This window comes from Loxodonta africana, chromosome 25 (genome assembly GCF_030014295.1).
Source record: "Loxodonta africana isolate mLoxAfr1 chromosome 25, mLoxAfr1.hap2, whole genome shotgun sequence".
NCBI classification, from domain to species: Eukaryota; Metazoa; Chordata; class Mammalia; order Proboscidea; family Elephantidae; genus Loxodonta; species Loxodonta africana.
In genome coordinates this window covers 52,072,650-52,093,399 of record NC_087366.1, presented here as the reverse complement: position 1 = coordinate 52,093,399, position 20,750 = coordinate 52,072,650, and the positions used below count along the sequence as shown (strand labels likewise).

At 40.6% G+C, this 20,750-nt stretch overlaps 1 protein-coding gene across 1 annotated transcript in view; it reads left to right on the top strand.

Annotated features, from left to right (window-relative positions):
• Positions 1-19,235, top strand: part of FBXO28 (F-box protein 28) — a 47,213-nt gene extending 27,978 nt beyond the window's left edge. The window contains exons 4-5 of the mRNA XM_064276850.1: positions 1,257-1,452; positions 4,338-19,235. Of these exons, the coding sequence (XP_064132920.1) occupies positions 1,257-1,452; positions 4,338-4,732 (591 nt within the window). The 3' untranslated portion in view covers positions 4,733-19,235. The remainder of the gene's footprint in view (positions 1-1,256; positions 1,453-4,337) is intronic.
• The last annotated feature ends 1,515 nt before the right edge of the window (positions 19,236-20,750 follow it).

Here is a 20,750-nt window from a genome sequence, read left to right as displayed (position 1 = left end):
TCAGGCTCCCTATAGAGACACATCCTAACGGTTTAATTTTACTGACATTTATCAGGTACACATCACGCTAGACTGACAAGTATGACATTACACTGAGAATCTAGAAACCATTACAGCTATGAATTTGTCCTGGTACTACTGGGCAAGATTGTATGTTTCTCTAGCACCACTCAGCAGCCTGAGTAAAGGAGAAGAGAAAGCAGAGTGTAAGACTGATCCACAGTTGGCAGCCGGCTGGGTAAATGCAGTAGGAGAATGAGTGGAGTTCAGGGTTTGGAGTTTTGGTGACAGTGGTTCGGTGGATTAGCCTACAATTCTGGTGAGGCGGGGGCTCCTTGGAATAGATGCTGGCCAGGCTGGAAGTCTGCATAGATGTGAATTATTGATACCAACTGGCTGCTTCGATTTCCTCAAGTCTCTACTGAAGCTTTGAGAAGTACTAAGGATAACGTCACAGGGATAAAAGGCTGAGTGCAAGAGTCTAAGGAAGGTTCAGTTACCATTCCAGCAAGAGAGTTAGGTTCCAGAATTGAAGAACTTTGTTTCTTCTCCGTGTGTATTATGCTCTGTGTTTCCCCACTACAATCATCATTAAAACAAAAAAAGGATTCCTTACTACCCTTTGGTGATAACAGGGAAGTGGTATCTGAGGAGACCTCATTCCAGTCCATAGCAAGTCTTAGAGAAATGGAAGCTCAGGGATCGGACACACGGTGCAGTGTAGAGGAGGAGGAAATCAGGCTGAATCCCTGGGGCTTTGGGGAGCAGATGCAGCTAGAGGGAAGTGGGCTTGGAGGATTAACAGACTATTGCCTGGGTATTGCCCCCTCCTCCCCCCCCCCGTGCAGGGTTTAATTTTTTAGGTAAGTTCTCTAGTTTCTTTAATAATTTATACATCCCTCTTATTTTGTGTCGTGTCTTTACGCGTGTGTATCTCCAGTTAGACTGTGATTTCCTTCAGGTCAGGAGCCATATATTAGTCATCCTGGTTCCTTAGCCCCAGTACGGTCTCAGGTACAGAAAAAGTGCTTAATAAATGTAAGCACGAGAAATACAGAACGTTGTGTAACAAGCCCCAAAGCTGTGTGTTGCAGCTGATAACATTTGGTATTATTATCAGTGGTCAGGACATCGGTTAAATTACCCTGTAGTTCTTCACAGCAGTTGAAAACAAGCAGTCACTTCCCTCCTATTCAGTTGTTTTCTTTAAAAAAAAAAAAAAGTCTACAGTGCTAATGCAGATTCATCATTTTTAGGTGATTGATGAAATTTATCGTGTATTGAGATATGTCAATTCTACCAGAGCCCCTCAGCGAGCTCATGAAGTACTTCAGGAGTTAAGGGACATTTCCTCCATGGCGATGGAGTACTTTGATGAGAAGATTGTTCCAATCCTGAAAAGGAAATTACCAGGATCAGATGTATCTGGAAGACTCATGGGCTCCCCTCCAGGTATCTCTTGTTTATAATAATGTTTGTATATAGTTTTATAACTTCCTTTTTTTATTTGACCATGTACCTTGAACTTTTCTGTGTTGGTAAATATGTATGTGCAATATCATTTTTAATGACTGGAATAGAGTCTGTAGTTTAGGTAGTTGACCCCCTACCCATGAGATACATTTGTTCTTCCCCGTTTTTTCAGTATTTGAACTATACTCTGAAGTATCTGTAGCTAAATTTTTGCCCAGATTCACAACTGTTGACTTGCAACAAATTGGTTAGTAGTAGAACTGCTGGGTGGAAGGGTATGTACATGTATGTTTTTTTGATGATTCTGATGAGTCAATAACTGTCCGTTTTTAAGTAGTATTAAATATGTCAGATAAAAAAAAAAAAAAAATCTCCATGGAACTATCCAGTGAATTATTTGAGCCCCCAGAGTGTCCGGCTACTACTTTAAAACACAGGGTGCTAAAGCTGTTTTGAACACTGTCACTTCTGTGGTCGCTGTTTTACAGAAGTATATTGAATCCTAGAGGTTTGTGTACTTGTCTGTTGAAAGACGAAATGGTTCGATATCCTTAACTCCTGAAAATACTTTTAAGTTAGGGAAAAAAACCTTAATAAAACTTACTGTTTTGCTCGGATTAGTTAGCTCCCTGCAGGACTCAGTGGGTCTGCTGAGTGGCTCTCTGTAATTTAACGATAAGGCCTGCTGCGCCTGAGCATTAATGTATCTGTTATTTATTGAATGCTTGTTATGTGCCCAGCACTGCACTGTGTCCTGTGGAGATAAAAAGAAGTGTAATACGTGGATCTTACTGTTTCAGAAGGTAAGATACCCAGATAGAAAGTTAAGTTACCAAAGACAAGAGGAACATGGTAAGGCAGTGTCCCATTAAATGACACAGTAGGAAGACAGATTCTTATGGAGGAAAAAATCACCGCTGGCTGACCTGATCAGGACTTCACAAGAGGTAAGAGCTGATCTGAGCTTGATGTATGAGAGCAGGCTTGATAAGCAGAGAGGGATGGAAGAATGCAGCCTCAGTCAGGAGAATATGCACAAGGAGGAAATTAGCATGATGGATTTAGGATATGACTGGATCCATCTGGTCCTTTTAGAAAACCTTCAAGAGATAAGGCTTTTAAAAAGTAGGTTATTAGTTCAAAATAGTGAGTGTTATGCCCTTGTGTAAAAATGGTGAGGCAGGGGTGTCTGACCTCCTCTAACTTCACAAAGGGGAAGGAGAATCAAGATCAGCAGCCTCAGGCTGATTCCTGTGAGGTGGAGGTCAAACATACTCCACCCTCCAACTTTTTTACCAATTATGGCACCGGCCGTTCCTCCCACGGCATCCTCTACTTCTCTACTGGGTTTGATAATTCACTGCAGTGGCCACCACAACTCTCAAACAGTAGTCATGATTATAGGGTTTATTAGGGAGATAACAGGTTACAATTTGGATCAGAAACTGCTCAGAATACAGTTCTTCAATCAGGAGAGCTTCTTAGCTGTGCCCGCAGGCAGGCCTCTTCCTGGCCCTCAACCCTTTGGCCCCTTGGGCTGGCCTGGCCTCTTTCCAGCTTGGGCAAGTGTTATAAAGCTCTTTAGCTCCACCAGAAAGTGCCTAGAGCCACCCGACTCTGCCAGCAAGCCTCGTGCCTGAAGCCTCTCAGTTTTCTTGCTCTGCGGGTCAGGAAGCCCATCACCGTCTCCTGCCAGTCTCCTGGTACTGCTGCTTCTATTGCCACCATTTCTCTGCTGCTGCTTCTCGTTGTCTCTCCCCGTCTCTGGTGTTATAGCTCCCTCTCTGTTTCACCTGGTCTAGGAGGTTTCAGCCCAGGGACCCCGAATCCAAAGGATACACTCTGCTCCCGTCTCCTCTTCTTGGTGGTTTGAGGGCCCCTCTCCCTGCTTCCCGCCTCTGGGATGGCTCATTTTAAGCCTAGTAGGTGGCAGAGCTGCCTGATCCCATTATTAGGGTTCCATATGCTTTATCTGCCTCGTCACACCGCCACGGACGTGCCATGCACCTTACTCTTAGCAAGCTGTCCATCCCCTTAGTGGGCCACAAGCACCATATTACATAGTCCCACCTGGTCGTTCATGGGAGTTATAAGACTGACTAGAAGGGCCATGTTAAGTAATTCACTGCACGGCACCTTGGCACTCAGTTGTTACATTCTTATTATTCCTAAAACACAGTAGCTCCATAGCCTTCCTACACCATGTCAGAAGTTCTTTGTGATCGTCGTGTGTGTATATATATATATAAACATATAAAAGGAAATTGGAATGTGGTTCCAGCCCAGAAGAAGACATGGCTTCGTAGCCTAAGCAGTTATGCTGTCAGGACACTGCGGACGGCAACACGGTGGCCCTTGGGCTTCTAGGCTGTCAGAACATAGCTTCTGTATGTCCCCCTTGTCGACGGAGCCCCTGTTTATCTAAATTGAAGGTTTTGTGTATAATTGGGTGCAGAGAACTTGAAAACATGAGCATTCTGTACTTGTAAACTGGAAACTTTGCTCATTAAAATCAAATTGAGAGAATATAACTTTTCTCATTTTAATACTTGTATTTTCTTACTCTGCTAGGTTGTAAAATGTTTTATAGTATTTTAAATTTAAGTTTATTCCCTTAAATGCTCTCTGCATTTGCTGGCAGTCCACATACCACCATATCTGCCAGAAGAACAGAGTTCAGAGTTGTTCACAGCTAAAACAAGGCTGTCTGGTTCATCCCATGGACCAGGTAGATTGCAAAGACAGAACTATCAGAAGTGATCAAATAAAGATACTGCACTTTTAAATAAGCTTAACGAATCAGTATTAGTGGAAGGGCAGTGCTGTCAGAGATTAAGTGACCATGTTAAACTGTTTCTCCACAGTCCCAGGACCTTCCGCAGCCCTGACGACGATGCAGCTCTTCTCCAAGCAAAACCCCTCAAGACAAGAGGTTACCAAACTCCAGCAGCAGGTTAAAACCAACGGCGCTGGAGTGACTGTTCTCAGGCGGGAAATTTCCGAGCTCCGCACCAAAGTGCAAGAACAGCAGAAACAGCTTCAGGACCAGGATCAGAAACTGCTAGAGCAGACCCAGATCATAGGGGAACAGAACGCACGGTTGGCGGAGCTGGAACGCAAACTGCGAGAAGTCATGGAGAGTGCGGTCGGAGGCTCCTCGGCCTCTGGGCAGAATGAGGAGTCTCCTCGGAAGCGAAAAAAGGCCACGGAAGCCATAGACTCTCTTAGGAAATCGAAACGTCTTCGGAATAGAAAGTAAACTGGAAAGTGGTTCCAGCTCCAGAAGAAGACATGGCTTAGTGGCTTCTTACGCAGTCATGCTGTCAGGACACTGTGAGCAACACGGTGTCTCTTGGGCTTCTAGGCTTTCAGAACACAACTTAAACTTGAACTCTTTCGTGGTTAAGACATTCTTTCCCGCTTCTCCTGGGTGAACTGATGCACAGAATCTTTTACTTTCCAATAGATTTGTACTAACCAGACCTGTTCTATCATGTTTTGAGGAGTTAACTTTCCTGTGCAGATAATGTTTAATGTTTGTTTCTGCATATATGCACATTACATAAGGATCTTAAACAAACCCAGTCTTGACAGACTAGAAGTTAAGTTTAAATACAGAAAATGTCCTGCTCACTTGAAAGAAAAGACCTACTTTTTAAATGGACACTATCTTGTTTTTTAAAAAAAGTTGACTTTTTGTTATAAGTGACCTTTGTCCGGAATGTCTGAGAAGTAGTTTATGCTTTTTGGTATTGAAGTAATGGGTAATGAGAACGGACTTCCACAGTGTTGACTGTAGAAGGGGACTCTACAGTACTGACTATATATTTTTATAAACTGGCGAGGGACTTCCCCAGTTGTTACATATGTGTTTTCAGTTCTCTTTGGGGCCACGTCCTACGCTTGCATGGATGGATGCATGCATTGCCTAATCAGCCCACTTAAAAAGCTCTTGCACTGGTATTGATCTTGAACCTCTATACTTCACTTTTTAGAGCAGCTTCTTAGTTTATTTAAGTGCTTAACATCTCTGCCATCACAGCTTGCCTCTGGAGGGTAATAGTCCATTTGTCCTCCAGCTTTACGGGGGCAAGGGAGTATTGAAGCCCATTGCTGTATCTATTCTCCGTAGGGCTCAGGTACACCGGCTAAGGCAGAACCCCAAATTCCAAGTCTGTGAATACCGGACCTCTGGTAACTAGTACTGTTCCTTACTCGCCACTGTGTCACTTGCTGATCGAATGTGATTGAATAGGGGACGTGACTGCAGGGTGCAGTTTTGCCACTGAAGCCGAGTTCATTGAAGAAAAGTAATTCATTTCTGGGGGTGACCTTAGGGAAGCTTTTCAATATTAATTCCAAGCTTTCCTTATCCTACAATGTTAAACAAAAGCTTTAATTTCTTTTGCACTCCTGTTGTGAGCGTGTAACCAGAAAAGCATGTCTTGCACTGTCCAGCCTTCTGAGTGGTCACTTTAACAACCTCCAAATTGTGTACAGTGGTTCTTTTTCCCGGTTGTATATTTTTGAGACATTATTCAACTATCACTGTCCTAGTTTTATTTTAATGTACTAAATTATGTAGCTGTTATTTGACTGTTAAATTCTTTTAAACAACTGTTGCCTCGGGCTTCAGTTATTTAAAGTAAATTTAGGTGTAAAATAGGAAATGGTCCCTTTCCAGGTGGGAGTTTGACACCTCTATAAACCTAAGTTTTGGTAAGTACCTTCGTTGAATAAGCACAAGGCTACCACCCTTACATCCGTCCAGCATGACATGGTTATGCATCCTTTAGATAAACCTCACCAAATGAACCTTTTTTTCCTGTCCATTTTTAATATTGTCCTTACATAATATTGTCCTTAGATTTTGGTCAATTCTATGTCTAACTTTGCAACTCCATTTACAATGTAGTATGTTTTCAATGAAAAACCATAAAGTAACATCCAAGTGTTTTATGGCTTGTTGGGAAGATAATTTTAAAATAAACAATTTCCAAAAAAACATTTGTCAGCCAAGGTCATCCATAAAAGTCCCCGTCTGGAAATCATTTTCTCAGCAGGTCTCATTTTTGTAACCATAGGATTTAGCCATGTTGTCATAATTTTGGAGGAGGCCTACTGGAACACTCACGGCCTTTAATAGTCTGCTTTTCTGGTATTGGAAGGCTCTTAAAATAACCAAGTACATGTTTACAGGTTAACTAAGTATGATCCTTATGCATTGGAGGGATATAGCCTTAGATTGTTTCTTGAATAGTAGTTAATGAATTCCAAGAGTTTCCTGAATTTCATTTTAAACTACATCTAGATACCCTAGAATGGGCCTATAGTCTTCCATTAGTGAACATGAGTATGTGGCATTCATAATAAGCATTCACACTATTAGAATGTAGGTTTTCTATTTGAAAATCCAAAGTTGTACAGCATATACTTGTAACCATCTGTCCATAAGGTTAATGAGTTGATGCATGAATATTCCATAACAGTAGGAGAATAAAACACTACATTTTAGTCTTAACTCTTAGACTGTCTAGCTCAAGGACATTAGAAAACTGCCTTCACCATTAATCGGGACAGTTGTTTATGTTTGCTTTTGGATAGCATAGTGGTATTTAAAGTTCAACAAATCGCAAATTATTTTGATCACCTAAAACTGACATATTTCAGGAAAATTGTAAATTAGCCTCCTGAAAGAGCCGTCCTGCCCTGCATTGTAAGTCAGTGATTGAAATGCTATGTGCTGTTACTGTTGTGTTGTCCTAGGGCAACATTTCATGAAGTAGTCCCATCATCTTCCTTGGCTGGCTTTCAGAGACTTCTCTGCCGTAATGGATCGTTCCCGCTTAAAATTTATCATGGTACACTACTACAGACATGCATCGAATGGGAAAAGGCATACGTAAGAAATTCAGGGGGTTGGTCCCACCCCCTTGGCCCAACCAGATCCTCTGCATAGATCCACATGGACTTGTTTTACTTGATTTTCACATATTCTGAGGTTCTTGAACCTGCCGTTCCTCAAACTCCTCTTTTGATGTATAGAGCCTGGAAATAACGGGGCAAACACAATGTATTCCGAGTGATCGCACTGTTCTAAGACTATTGGGGTGCCAGCAGGTCTAAAGCCACTGGTTTTGGAAGCAACTTTCTTTTGTGAAATGTGTTTTTTGGAGTACTGAACTTTACAGGGGCTTGCCTTAATCTCTATTTAGTAGTTCACAGTGAATGCGCTATTACTCTACATGTCGAAATGTTGAAATGATTCTATGTAGCCCCCAAAGTGGGTAAAACAGAGTATAAAAAAAAAAAAAAAAAAGTAATGCCTAAATAAATAAGCTAAAAGGTGTCACTGCAGCCGGATTTTTGAGAGAAAATGGGCATATGGAAATAGGCTGTGTGTAATAAATAATGGCACCTTAAGATTGCACTACTTTATGCATTATTTTATAGGCCATTTCATAGCCTGCACTTTAATCTCCAAAGAAACAATGTATGTTGTCCCAGTTGTTCCATATTAATAAACCTTTTCCTAAGACAGGGCACTTTATTTTATTATACTGAATTTGTTTCTTGGAGATGGATTCCTTTTTTGAGTTCTCTGTTTCCTTAGCCATAATATTTTCTAGGATCTGGGAACTCCCTATCTTGTCTATTTCCAACACTATATAATCTTAATTTAAAGTAATGTACCGCTCATACTTGGTGATCAGCACGTTCTTATATCTTGCTCTATCAGTGAGTACCCATGTGTTAGACTTAGCAAACCCTCTAAAAAATATCGTATGCTGTAAGTAAGATTCGAAGCCAGGAATAAAAGGTCTTCTGGAGGAAACATCCTGTATGATGCAGTCTCTTGGAAACGGGTGGTTCTGATATGAAATTCAATTTGTCATCTGGTTCTTTGACTTGGGATTTATCCGAATCCCATTAATTAGCACCCAAAAAGGTTAATAAGATAACAGACTTCTCTAGCCTGTCGTCTGAGGCAAATTATTTTCAAAAAATGCTAAAGCAACTCTACATAACAAGACTGGCAGCTGACTGCCGTTTACCACGATCTCACCTCGAATAGCAATACAGTTACATTGGTGATAAAGAGGATAGGCTTAAGTCATGTTGGCCCTTTCCAGCTTCCTGAGAGTCTTAATTCAGAAATTAAATCCAAATTTTTCCAGTTGTGTCTGAAGAGAACCATGAGATTTAGAAACATTGGTGATTTATTCCATTGCCAAAGTATACTGGTCCATATTCAAAGCTATACTAAAAGGTCAGAAGTGTTTAAAATCTCTATGTGGTACCATGTCTGTTACCTATGAGCAACAATAAATTACTAGTTTACCTTCTGGAATTTTAATTGTTTATAACCTAATTGAATTACTGGAAAGTGGAAAACACCTCCCGGTCACACAACAGGGTACATGAATAAATGTGTTGTTACCAGTGCTACTCGTTTTCTTTGTATTTCGTGCACAAAAGAATATGGAGCTCCGTTGCTAACAAATACCTTATTAATAGCCACCATCTCTTGAAGCACTGTGTGTGCTTTGCATTTGTTCTTTTAGTTCTCACAGCCACCTTGTAAAGGAGGCTTTACCATGGCAGTTGAACTCGGGTTAAGCAACATGTCCACAGTGTTAAACAGGTAAGCAACTAAGTGGGATTTGAATCCAAACCTACCTGCCTCTGAAGCTTCTGTACGTCCTGGTACACTGTGCTAAAATTCTGAAAACGCTGGGGCCCTTGAGTTAGACTCTAAGTCACATTAATTCTCAGATTACTAATACGTAGGTGCTCCTTCCATACATCTGCGAGAAGCAATCAGTGCCCCAATCACCGGTACAATGGAACTGAAGCGCAGGGAAAAGCTGGGCTTGGAGGAGGCAACTTTCATCCTAAAGGTTTTTTGGCAATGTGTTCAACCTAGGCATCAGGTAAAAGAGAACATTTTTAAGGCTTCTAGAACCTGTAATCATAAATAGGAGGCAGTACCAGCAGTAGACATGGTCTGGGGTCACTAGCGTAGCACCTTACTATAATATATGCTGCCAGTTGTGACCACCAGTTATTTTGCCATGCCGGTAAGGAACAGACACCAAAATTCCTTCCAGCTCCAAAGCTAAATATTCGTATTTCAATGAAACAATCATGCCAATAATTACCAGGTTTTTTTTTTTAAAGGTATAAAAAAACCAAACCCGCTGGCAGTCGAGTCAATTCCAACTCACAGCAACCCTGTAGGCCAGAGTGGAACTGCCCCGTAGAGTTTCCAAGGAGCGCCTGGGGGATTTGAACTTTGGACCTTTTGGTTTGTCAGCAGCCGTAGCAGTTAACCACTACGCCACGAGGGTTTCCTTTTAAGGTATAATGATGTGAAATTGGTCTAAACAAAGTTCTCTAAGGAAGAGTAAACTCTGATATTACTTTTTTTTAATACTATTTTTGCTGGCAATATACGTGAACATACATCCATTCACAATTTCCACATAATCGGGTCAATAACTGGTACATACTTCATATTGTGTCACCATTCTGTCTCCACTCATATTGTTTCATCACCATTAGTTTAGGCTCTAAGCCCCTTAAAGTTCTCTGTGCTTTAGATGAACTGTTGTCGTTTTAAACTCAGATAATTCTTTCTAAGAGTGCAATGCTTAAGGCAAACATTATTAATGGGGCTAAACTGTTGTTTAGTTTAACAATGGCCTCATGGGATAGTTTCGATTCAAGATTTAAAAATTATTTCCAGGCATTAGATTTGGGGGTTTCCCCAGTCAATGGCTCCAGTAAGTCTGGTTTCTATGTGAATTTGAAGTTCTGTTCCATGTTTTCCCTCCTTTTGATCAGGACCCATCTGTTGGGTCTTTGATCTGACACCTTCTTTACCCAGCCTGTCCACAACTTAGATGTTGAGGAAAAAGATCACAGATGACTTTATGTGGAAGGGGGAGGCTGACGGCAGTGGTATCTCTTGTCCCAGTACCACATTCTAGTCAACCAGATATCACAGCCTAGAAGAACGAAGGCTGCTACTCTACATGTCAGTCTACGGCAGGTAGGTCAGGGTGAAAATCTTTATATTCTCCTGGTGGCTCAGTTGCTGCCTTATAAATTCACATTGTTATAAAACCAAGGGTCTTTATTTTATTTATTTTGGGGGGGGGCAGTAAATATACACAACAAAACATTCCCCATTTCAATATTCTTCACATGTACAACTCAGTGACACTGTCATAATCAACCATTACCTTTATCTGTTTCCAAATTTTTCTGTCGCCCTTAACAGAGGCTCCATGGTGTCCCCCTTTTCCCTCCCTTCTGTCCGCCCCTAGTGACCACTATTAAACTTTGGTTTCTATACACTTGCCTGTCCTAGGCATTTCATGTAGGTGGGATCATGGAATATTCTTTTGCGACTGACTGACTCGGCATGTTTTCAAGGTTCATCCATGTTGTAGCAAGTACCAGAACGTCATTTCTTTTTAGGGCTGAGTAGCATTGTATGTATGTACCACATTTTGTTTATCCATTCATCTGCTGATGGACATGTAGGCTGTTTCCACCTTGTAGCCATTGTGAAAAGTGCTGCAATGAATACTGATGAGTATCTGTTTGCGTTCCAGCTTTCAGTTCTTTGGGGTATATACCGAGGAGCGGAATTGCTGGGTCGTATGGTAGTTCTATGTTTAGCTTTTTCAGGAACCACCAAACTGTTTTCCATAGTGATTATATATACCATTTTACAATCGCACCCGCAATAGATGAGGGTTTCAATTTCTCCACGTCCTCACCAACACCTGTTGTTTTTCATTTTGTTTGTTTAATCATAGCTATCTTAGTGGGTGTGAAGTGGTATCTCATTGTGGTTTTGATTTGCGTTTTTCTAATGACTAATCTGTGATGTTGAGCATCTAGAAAACCAAAGACCTTTACTAGTATTCTTGCTTTTCTTTTCTTTCTTTTTGTGTGTATGTGTGTGTTTTAAGAATTATCTTTATTTATAAACTTCCCCATGTTTGAATTTTATTCCAGAAACAGTTCTTACAGGATCCATTAAAGATTATTCCCTTGTCCAGAGAAGTGTGTCTCAGCTTGCTTGTATACACTCCTCTGGTTTTTGGTGAGTTGTTTCCTCAAAGCAAACCTATAGGAAATTGTGAGGGGACAAAAACTGGAGTAATGTTGGGGCAAAAAGCACAAGTTATGACTACGAAGGAAATACAAATCAAGAATGAGCTTTCCAGCCCAGTCAGCCAAATAGCTTTCAACTTTGTGTTTTTTAAGTTCCCTCCCTGCTCCTTTTCTTTATTAAACAAAAGTCCATTTCTAATTAACTGATTTGTTAAAAGTCTGTGAAACAGCAGCAGTGAAAATAGTAAAATTGGCTCTGGGATGCAAGACTTAAGGTGTGCCCTTCTGTGTTAAAGAGAACACCCCTCCCTACTCAAGGCTAAGTAGGCAAAAGAGGGGTACTTGGGGGATAAAAGGGGAGAGAGGGTTAAAATGCTTGTTCTTCCTCTTGAGAGTTGAAGTGAGCTTACAAGAGAACGATTTAGCTCCCTAGATGACCAGTTTCCATAACTCTAGGCAAGTTTACTAGTGGTTACGGCCCTCCATTCCCAAAGCAGCTGTGAAATGCAGCTTGTTTCTCATGGTGGCCAGCTGGCTACCCTCATAAGAGTGCAATAAGGGAAGGACTGCCAAGAGGTTAACACAGTGCCCAGCACATGAAAAACCAAACCCAGTGCTGTCGAGTCGATTCCAACTCATAGCGACCCTATAGGACAGAGTAGAACTGCCCCCACAGAGTTTCCAAGGAGCGCCTGGCGGATTTGAACTGCCAACCCTTTGGTTAGCAGCCATAGCACTTAACCACTATGCCACCAGGGTTTCCACCCAGCACATAGTAAGCCTGTAATAAGTAGTGGTGATATATAGAGATATGACTACGGAAATACACAAACTCCCCAAGACTCTGGCACCGAGGGACCCTCACTTCCTTTCCCCCTAGGGGCAGTGGCTGCACTGAGCTAGGTGTTGCTTCAGGTGGAATGACGCACATTGGGTGGCTCCAGGCACAGCTGCTCAAGGAGCTTATGTAATGCATTGACTGCATCCCTGTTTTAAGAATATTTAAATGTATACCAGCCAAGTGGCTGAGGTCCGGAGAAAGAGGCCTGCCTGTGGGCATGGCCAAGAAGCTGTCCTGGCAAAGAATGGTTCCTGATCCTGAATTATAACCTGTTACTTCCCTAATAAACCCGGTAATTGTGAGTGTTGCCTGTGAGTTCTGTATGGCCATTGCAACAAATTATCAGCTTGAGCAGAGAAATAGAGAGTGCAGGGGGAGGGATGGCTGGTATTAGAATTGGTAGGTAAGTTGGAGGGTAGAGGAATGTCTAACTACCTCATAGGAATCAGCCTTGGTCTGAAGCTGATGACCTTGATTCTCTCTCCCCCGCACCTTGTGAAGTCAGACAAAGAGGTCAGATAACGTTGCCATCATATATTTACAGCACTCAAAATAATGTTCTCTAGTCTTGCAGGCTTTCTAACCTCCTTGGGTAGATTTATTTTTAGTCTATCTTAGTTTTGGCATCTCTTAGAATCCTAGAACATGGAGGTGATTTAAGGAAATTACACCCCCTTGGTTTTCATCACTGAGGTAACTGAGTGATATGCACAAGGCCACACACCTTGATAAAGACAAGTCAGGGTCACTGAACTCTATCCCTTCCTAACATTTACACTGCTTTTTGCACTGCCCCACACTGACTTCCTGAGAGCCACAGGACAGCAAACCAGTTCTTGAAGTGCTCATCCAAGAGGCCTAGAAGGGAGATTTAGGGCTACATCTAGTAGAGTGAAGAGAGGTCCCTCTTCAAATCTCCCCTCTGTGTAGGGCAATTGATATTATCACCACCGTAAAAGATAATCTAGTGTAAGGGTTAAGCATCTGTGCTCTAAACCAAAAAAACACACTGCCAACAAGTCATTTCTGATTCATAGTGACCCTATAGGACAGAGGAGAATTACCCCATAGAGTTTCCGAGGAGTGTGTGGTGGATTTGAACTGCTGACCTCTTGGTTAGAAGCTATAGCACTTAACCACTACACCACCAGGGTTTCCATAGGTGCCCTAGAATCGGAATAAATGGACTCCTAATCCCATCTCTAGTCCCTGAGTGGTGGAAAGGATTAATGCGCTCGGCTGCTAACCAAAAGGTTACAGGTTCAAATCCACCCAGAGGCGACTCAGAAGAAAGCCCTGTCTATCTACTTTTGAAAAATCAGCCATTGAAAACCCTAGGGAGCACAGTTCTACCCTGACACACATGGGGCCACCATAAGTCAGAGTCAACTCAATGGCAACTGAATCCCAGCTCTACAGTTACCGGCTATGTAATAGCAGCTTGGGTACTTAATATCGCTGAGGCTCAGTTTTATCAATTGTAAAGTAGTTCCTACCTTATAGGGTTGTTGCAAAAATTACATAATCCAAGGAAACTATCAATTCCAGCTCCTGGCACATACTGTGAGCTTTGCAAATGTTCAAAAACCAGTGTCACACAGCTTCCACAAGACAGTTCAGGTGAATTTCCATTATGTAGCTATTTCTCTGAAAAAAGCACAGAAGTTCCTGTAGGTTATCACCTCTTAAAATGTGGTCTCTGGGGTCAACAGCCTCTCAATCAACCTAGGAGCTTCTTTGAAATGTTGAACCTCAGAACTCTGGGTCTCATTCCAGAGCTATTGTGTTGTGTCAAGTCTATTCCAACTCATAGTGACCCTAAAGGACAGAGTAGAGCTGGCCATAGGGTTTCCTTGGTTGTAATCTTTATGGGAGCAAATGGCCCGGTCTTTCTCCCAAGGAGCGGCTGGTGGGTTCAAACCACCAAACTTTTGGTTAGCAGCTGAGCCCTTAACCACTGTGCCACCAGGGCCCTTAACTACTGGATCAAAATCTGCATTTTATGTACCAGATCCCCGGTGACTAACCTGCACATTCAAATTGGAGAAGTGCTGCGGTAGACGCATCCACTGTTTTAAAGCCAGGCTTTCCTTGTTACTCTTAGCTTCCCATATATTTAGCCAAATAATACTAAGAAATTTAGCATTGGCCAGGGCCAGCTTTTACTTTCAAGCCAGCAGGAGTCACCAAACCAAAACAGGAGACAAACAGTTTTGTCACTTTTGGTGTCATAAGAAATTTCTATTAAAATTCCACCAGTATGAGATCAGTCACTAACATTAGAGAAAAAAGAAGCTGTTTTTAAAAATGTAAATGTCGAGAAGTGGGGCCAAGATGGCGGAGTAGTCAGACACTTCCGGTAAACCCTCTTATAACAAAAAAAACCCCAAAGACCCTAAAAAATAAGTGAAATGATTATATTTATGACAAGCTAGGTTTTTTTGTTTGTTTGTTTTTAGGAGCCCTGAACATCAAAGGCAAAGTTAGAAAATGGACTGAGTGGTAGGGAGAGGGAGAGACGGTTCAGAAATGGAGAGGAGTTACCCGACCTGAGTCACCAGGAACCCTCAGGCACCATTCCTGGGAGCGACTGCAGTAGGCTGGTAGTAGCTTTCAGCCGTGGCTTCCTCAGGGAGAAACAGCCAGCCACACAACCTACTCACACCTCCAGGACCAGAGAATGGCGCTCTTGGAAAAAGCTAAGTACTTGCGTATATTTTACCGCACCCCAAGCCCTCAAGCTGGTTTCAGTGGCTGTCAATTTCCCTGGGCCTGAAATAGGTCCTGCTAAGTGGTCTGAGCCATTCTCCTTGGAGAAGGGATAAATTCACAACTGAGGGAAAAGATAATCTGCCAGCTCCACTAAACTCAGGAGCTCAGGAAAGAAGTGGCTCCCGTCCAGGCATAAATGGTCTATGGACTTTGAATACCTTCCCCCCTGCATGGACCTGTGTGGGCCTATTTCAGGAGAATAGACCCTTGTTGGTAGAGTGCAACTGTTTCAGTTGTGTGGTGGAGAGGTGGGTGTTTGTTGTGGGACACCGATTTGCCTATTAAACAGGGTCCTCACCCATGCACATCAGGGGCCAAAGGACTGGTGTCTCCACTCAGGTCACCCAGCCACTCACGACAGGAGTCCAAAGACAACTGGTACCTCCCAATTCTTACAACTGAAAACATTGGGTGCCCATGGTCTGTCTGCAGAACACACCCTCCTGTGCAGTCTACGGCAGAGGGACACACTTTCCTCAGAGACAGTTGGGGAACAAAATTCTCAGACCTCTGCCTTGTTCAGAGCATGACCCCTTGCTGCAACCAGATAACGGTACCTACACCAATCACCCCTGCCCCTCTAAGATTGTAGGACAGAGCCTGTACCACACACTTGATGACCAGCTACCTGGACACCTAAGCTGAATTCATACAAGAAAAGTGAATGGACTTCTAGACTGATATACCTGATAACAGCTCTAGCCATCTGGTGATAGGATGTTAGAGCTTCAAAGGCAAAAATAATAAAGCTAGCTCACTCAAGCAACCCATTTGGGCTTATCAAACCAAAAAAAAGCAAGAAGCCAGGATACAGTAAGCAAACATAAAATAATATTATAACTTACAGATGGTTCAGAGACAACAGTCAATATCAAATCACATAAAGAAACAGACCATGATCGCTTCAATGAGCCCTCAAAACAATGAATCAAGGGATCTTATAAATGAAAGTGCCTTCCTGGAATTACCAGATGCAGAATACAAAAGATTAATATACAGAACCCTTCAAGACATCACAAAGGAGATCAGGCAATACACAGAACAAACCAAGGAACACACAGATAAAGCAGTTGAAGAAATTGAAAAGGTTCTTCAAGAACATAATGAAAAATTTAAAGCTGCAAGAATCCATAGACAGAGAGCACTCAGAAATTCAGAAGATTAACAATAAAGTTACAGAATTAGACAACTCAATAGAAAGAGGGGCAGAATTGTGGAAGTAGAATGCAGAATTTGTGAGACTGAAGATAAAACAATTGGCACCAATACATTTGAAGAAAAATGAGATAAAAGAATTTAAAAAAATGAAGAAATCCTAAGAATCATGTGGGACTCTATCAAGAGAAATAACCTATGAGTGATTGGAGAACCAAACAGGGAGGAATAACAGAAAATACAGAGAGAATTGTTGAAGATTTGTTGGCAGAAAATGTCCCTAATACCGTGAAAGATGAGAAGATACCTATCCAAGATGCTCATTGAACTCCACATAACGTATATCTTAAAAGAAATTCACCAAGACATATTATAATCAAGCTTGCCAAAACCAAAGATAAAGAATTATAAGAGTGGCTAGGGATAAACTAAAAGTCACCTACAAAGGAGAGACAATAAGGACAAGCTCGGACTATTCAGCAGAAACCATGCAGGCAAGGAGGCAATGGGATGACTTATATAAAGCATTGAAGGAAAAAAATTCCCAGCCAAGAATCATATATTCAGCAAAAAGGTCTCTCAAATATGAAGGCAAAATTAGGATATTTCCAGATAAACAGAAGTTTAGAGAATTTGTAAAAACCAAGCCAAAACTACAAGAAATACTAAAAGGAGTCCTCTGGTTAGAAAATCAATAATATCAGATACCAACCCAAGACTAGAGCACAGGACAGAACAACCAGATGTCAACCCAGATAGGGAAATCACAAAAATAAATCAAGATAAAAAAACACTAAAACAGGGAAACAGCGATGTCATTATGTAAAAGAAGACAACATTAAAACAAGAAAGAGGGACTAAGAGATGTAGTCATAGATCTTTCAGATGGAGAGGAAGACAAGGCGATATAAAGAAATAAAAGTTAGGTTTAAACTTAGAATAATAGGGGTAAATATTAAGGTAACCACAAAGGAGACTAACAATCCTACACATCAAAATAAAATACCAGAAAAAAATAGAGACTCAGCAGAAACAAAATCAACAATGATGAATAAGAGGAAAAGACAATATATATACTACTCAGCACAAAAAATTAAGTGGGAAAAGGAAACTGTCAATAACACACTAAAAAAGACATCAAAATGACAGCACTAAACTCATAAAAAAAAAAAAAAAAACTCATACCTATCCATAATTATGCTGAATGTAAAGGGATTAAATGCACCAATAAAGAGACAGTGGCAGAATGCATAAAAAAAAAAAAACATGATCCATCTATATACTACCTACAAGAGACACAACTTGGACGCAGAGACACAAACAAAAACTCAAAGGATGGAAAAAATATATCAAGCAAACAACAATCATAAAAGAGCAGGAGTGGCAATATTAATTTCTGACAAAATACACTTTAAAGTTAAATCCACCAAAAAGGATAAGGAAGGACACTATATAATGATTAAAGGGACAATATACCAGGAGGATATAACCATATTAAATATTTATGTACCCTATGACAGGGCTGCAAGATACATAAAACAAACTCGATCAGCATTGAAAGGTGAGATAGAGAGCTCCACAATTATAGCAGGAGACTTCAACACACCACTTTTGGTGAAGGACAGGACATTCAGAAAGAAGCTGAATAAAGACACGGAAGATCTAAATGCCACAATCAACCAACTTGACCTCATAGACATATACAAAACACTCCACCCAACAGCAGCCAAGAATACTTTCTTTTCCAGTGCACATGGAACATTCTCTAGAATAGACCACATATTAGGTCATAAAGCAAGCCTTAGCAGAATCCAAAACACTGAAATATTACAAAGCATCTTCTCTGACCATAAGGCCATAAAAGTAGAAATCAATAACAGAAAAAAGCAGGGAAAAGAAATCAAACACTTGGAAACTGAACGATACTCCGCTCAAAAAAGACTGGATTATAGAAGACATTAAGGATGGAATAAAGAAATTCATAGAATCCAGTGAGAACGAAAACACTTCCTATCAGAACCTTTGGGACACAGCCAAAGCAGTGCTCAGAGTTCTATTTATATCAATAAATGCACACATACAAAAAGAAGACAGGGCCAAAATCACAGAATTATCCCTACAACTTGAACAAATAGAGAGCAACAAAAGAAACCCTCAGTCACCGGAAGAAAGCAAATAATCAAAATTAGAGCAGAATTAAATGAAATAGAGAACAGAAAAACAATTGAAAGAGTTAACAAGACCAAAAGCTGGTTCTTTGAAAAATTAACAAAATTGATAAACCATTAGCCAAACTGACAAAAGAAAAACAGGAGAGGAAGCAAATAACCTGAATAAGAAATGAGATGGGCCATATCACAACAGACCCAACTGAAATTAAAAGAATCACATCAGATTACTGTGAAAAATTGTACTCTAACAAATATGAAAACCTAGAAGAAATGGATGAATTTCTAGAAACACACTACCTACCTAAATAACACAAACAGAGGTAGAACAACGAAATAAACCCATAAAAAAAGAGATTAAAAGATAATTAAAAAACTCTGAACAAAAAAATGCCCTGGCCTAGACGGCTTCACTGCAGAGTTCTACCAAACTTTTGGAGAAGCGTTAAAACCACTACTACTAAAGGTATTTCAGAGCATAGAAAAAAGCAGAATACTCCCAAACTCATTCTACGAAGCCAGCATACCCGATACCAAAATCAGGTAAAGACACCAAAAAAAAAAAAAGAAAATTACAGACCTATATCCCTCATGAACTTAGATGCAAAAATCCTCAACAGAAGTCTAGCCAATAGAATTCAACAACATATCAAAAAAAAAAAAAAATTCACTATTACCAAGTAGGATTCATACCAGGTATTCAGGGATGGTTCAACATCAGAAAAACAATTAATGTAATCCATCATATAAATAAGAAAAAAAAGACAAGAACACATAATCTTACCAAATGATGCAGAAAAGGCGTTTGACAAAGTTCAACACACATTCATGATAAAAACTCTCAGCAAAATAGGAATAGAAGGAAAATCCCTCAACATAATAAAGGGCATTTATACAAAGCCAACAGCCAGCATCACCCTAAATGGAGAGAGTCTGAGAGCATTCCCCTTGAGATCAGGAACCAGACAAGGATACCCTTTATCACCGCTCTTATTCAACATTGTGTTTGAGGTCCTAGCCAGAGCAATTAGGCTAGGTAAAGAAATAAGAGGCATCCAGATGGGTAAGGAAGAAGTTAAAGTATCTCTATTTGCAGATGACATGATCTTATACACAGAAAACCCTAAAGAATCTTCAAGAAAACTACTGAAACTAATAGAAGAGTTCAGCAGAGCATCAGGATACAAGATAAACATGCAAAAATCAGTTGGATTCCTCTACACCAACAAAAAGAACATCGAAGAGGAAATCACCAAATCAATACCATTTACAGTAGCCCCCAAGAAGATAAAATACTTAGGAATAAATCTTAACAGAGATGTAAAAGACTTATACAAAGAAAACTACAAGACACCACTGCAAGAAACCAAAAAAGACCTACATAAGTGGAAAAAACATACCTTGCTTATGGATAGGAAGGCTTAACATTGTAAAAATGTCTGTTCTACCAAAAGCGATCTATAGATCCAATGCAATTCTGATCCAAATTCCAACAACATTTTTTAATGAGATGGAGAAACAAATCACCAACTTCATATGGAAGGGAAAGAGGCCCCGGGTAAGTAAACCATTACTGAAAAAGAAGAACAAAGTGGGAGGCCTCACTCTACCTGATTTTAGAACCTATTATACTGCCACAGCAGTCAAAACAGCCTGGTACTGGTATAACAACACATACATAGACCAATGGAACAGAATTGAGAATGCAGACATAAATCCATCCACATATGAGCAGCTAATATTTGAAAAAGGCCCAAAGTCAGTTAAATAGGGAAAAGGCAGTCTCTTTAACAAATGGTGCTGGCATAACTGGACATCCATCTGCAAAAAAATCAAAGAAGACCCATAGCTCACACCATGCACAAAAACTAACTCAAAATGGATTAAGGACCGAAATGTGAAATCTAAAACAATAAAGATCATGGAAGAAAAAATAGGGACAATGTTAGGAGCCCCAATACATGGCATAAACAGTATACAAAACATTACCAACAATGCAGAAGAGAAACTATATAACTGGGAACTCCTAAAAATCAAACTCCTATGCTCATCCAAAGACTACCAAAAGAGTAAAAAGATTACCTATGGACTGGGAAAAAGTTTTTAGCTCTAACATTTCCTATCAGTGTCTGATCTCTAAAATCTACATGTTACTGAAAAAACTCAACTACAAAAAGACAAATAACCCAATTAATAAATGGGCAAAGGAT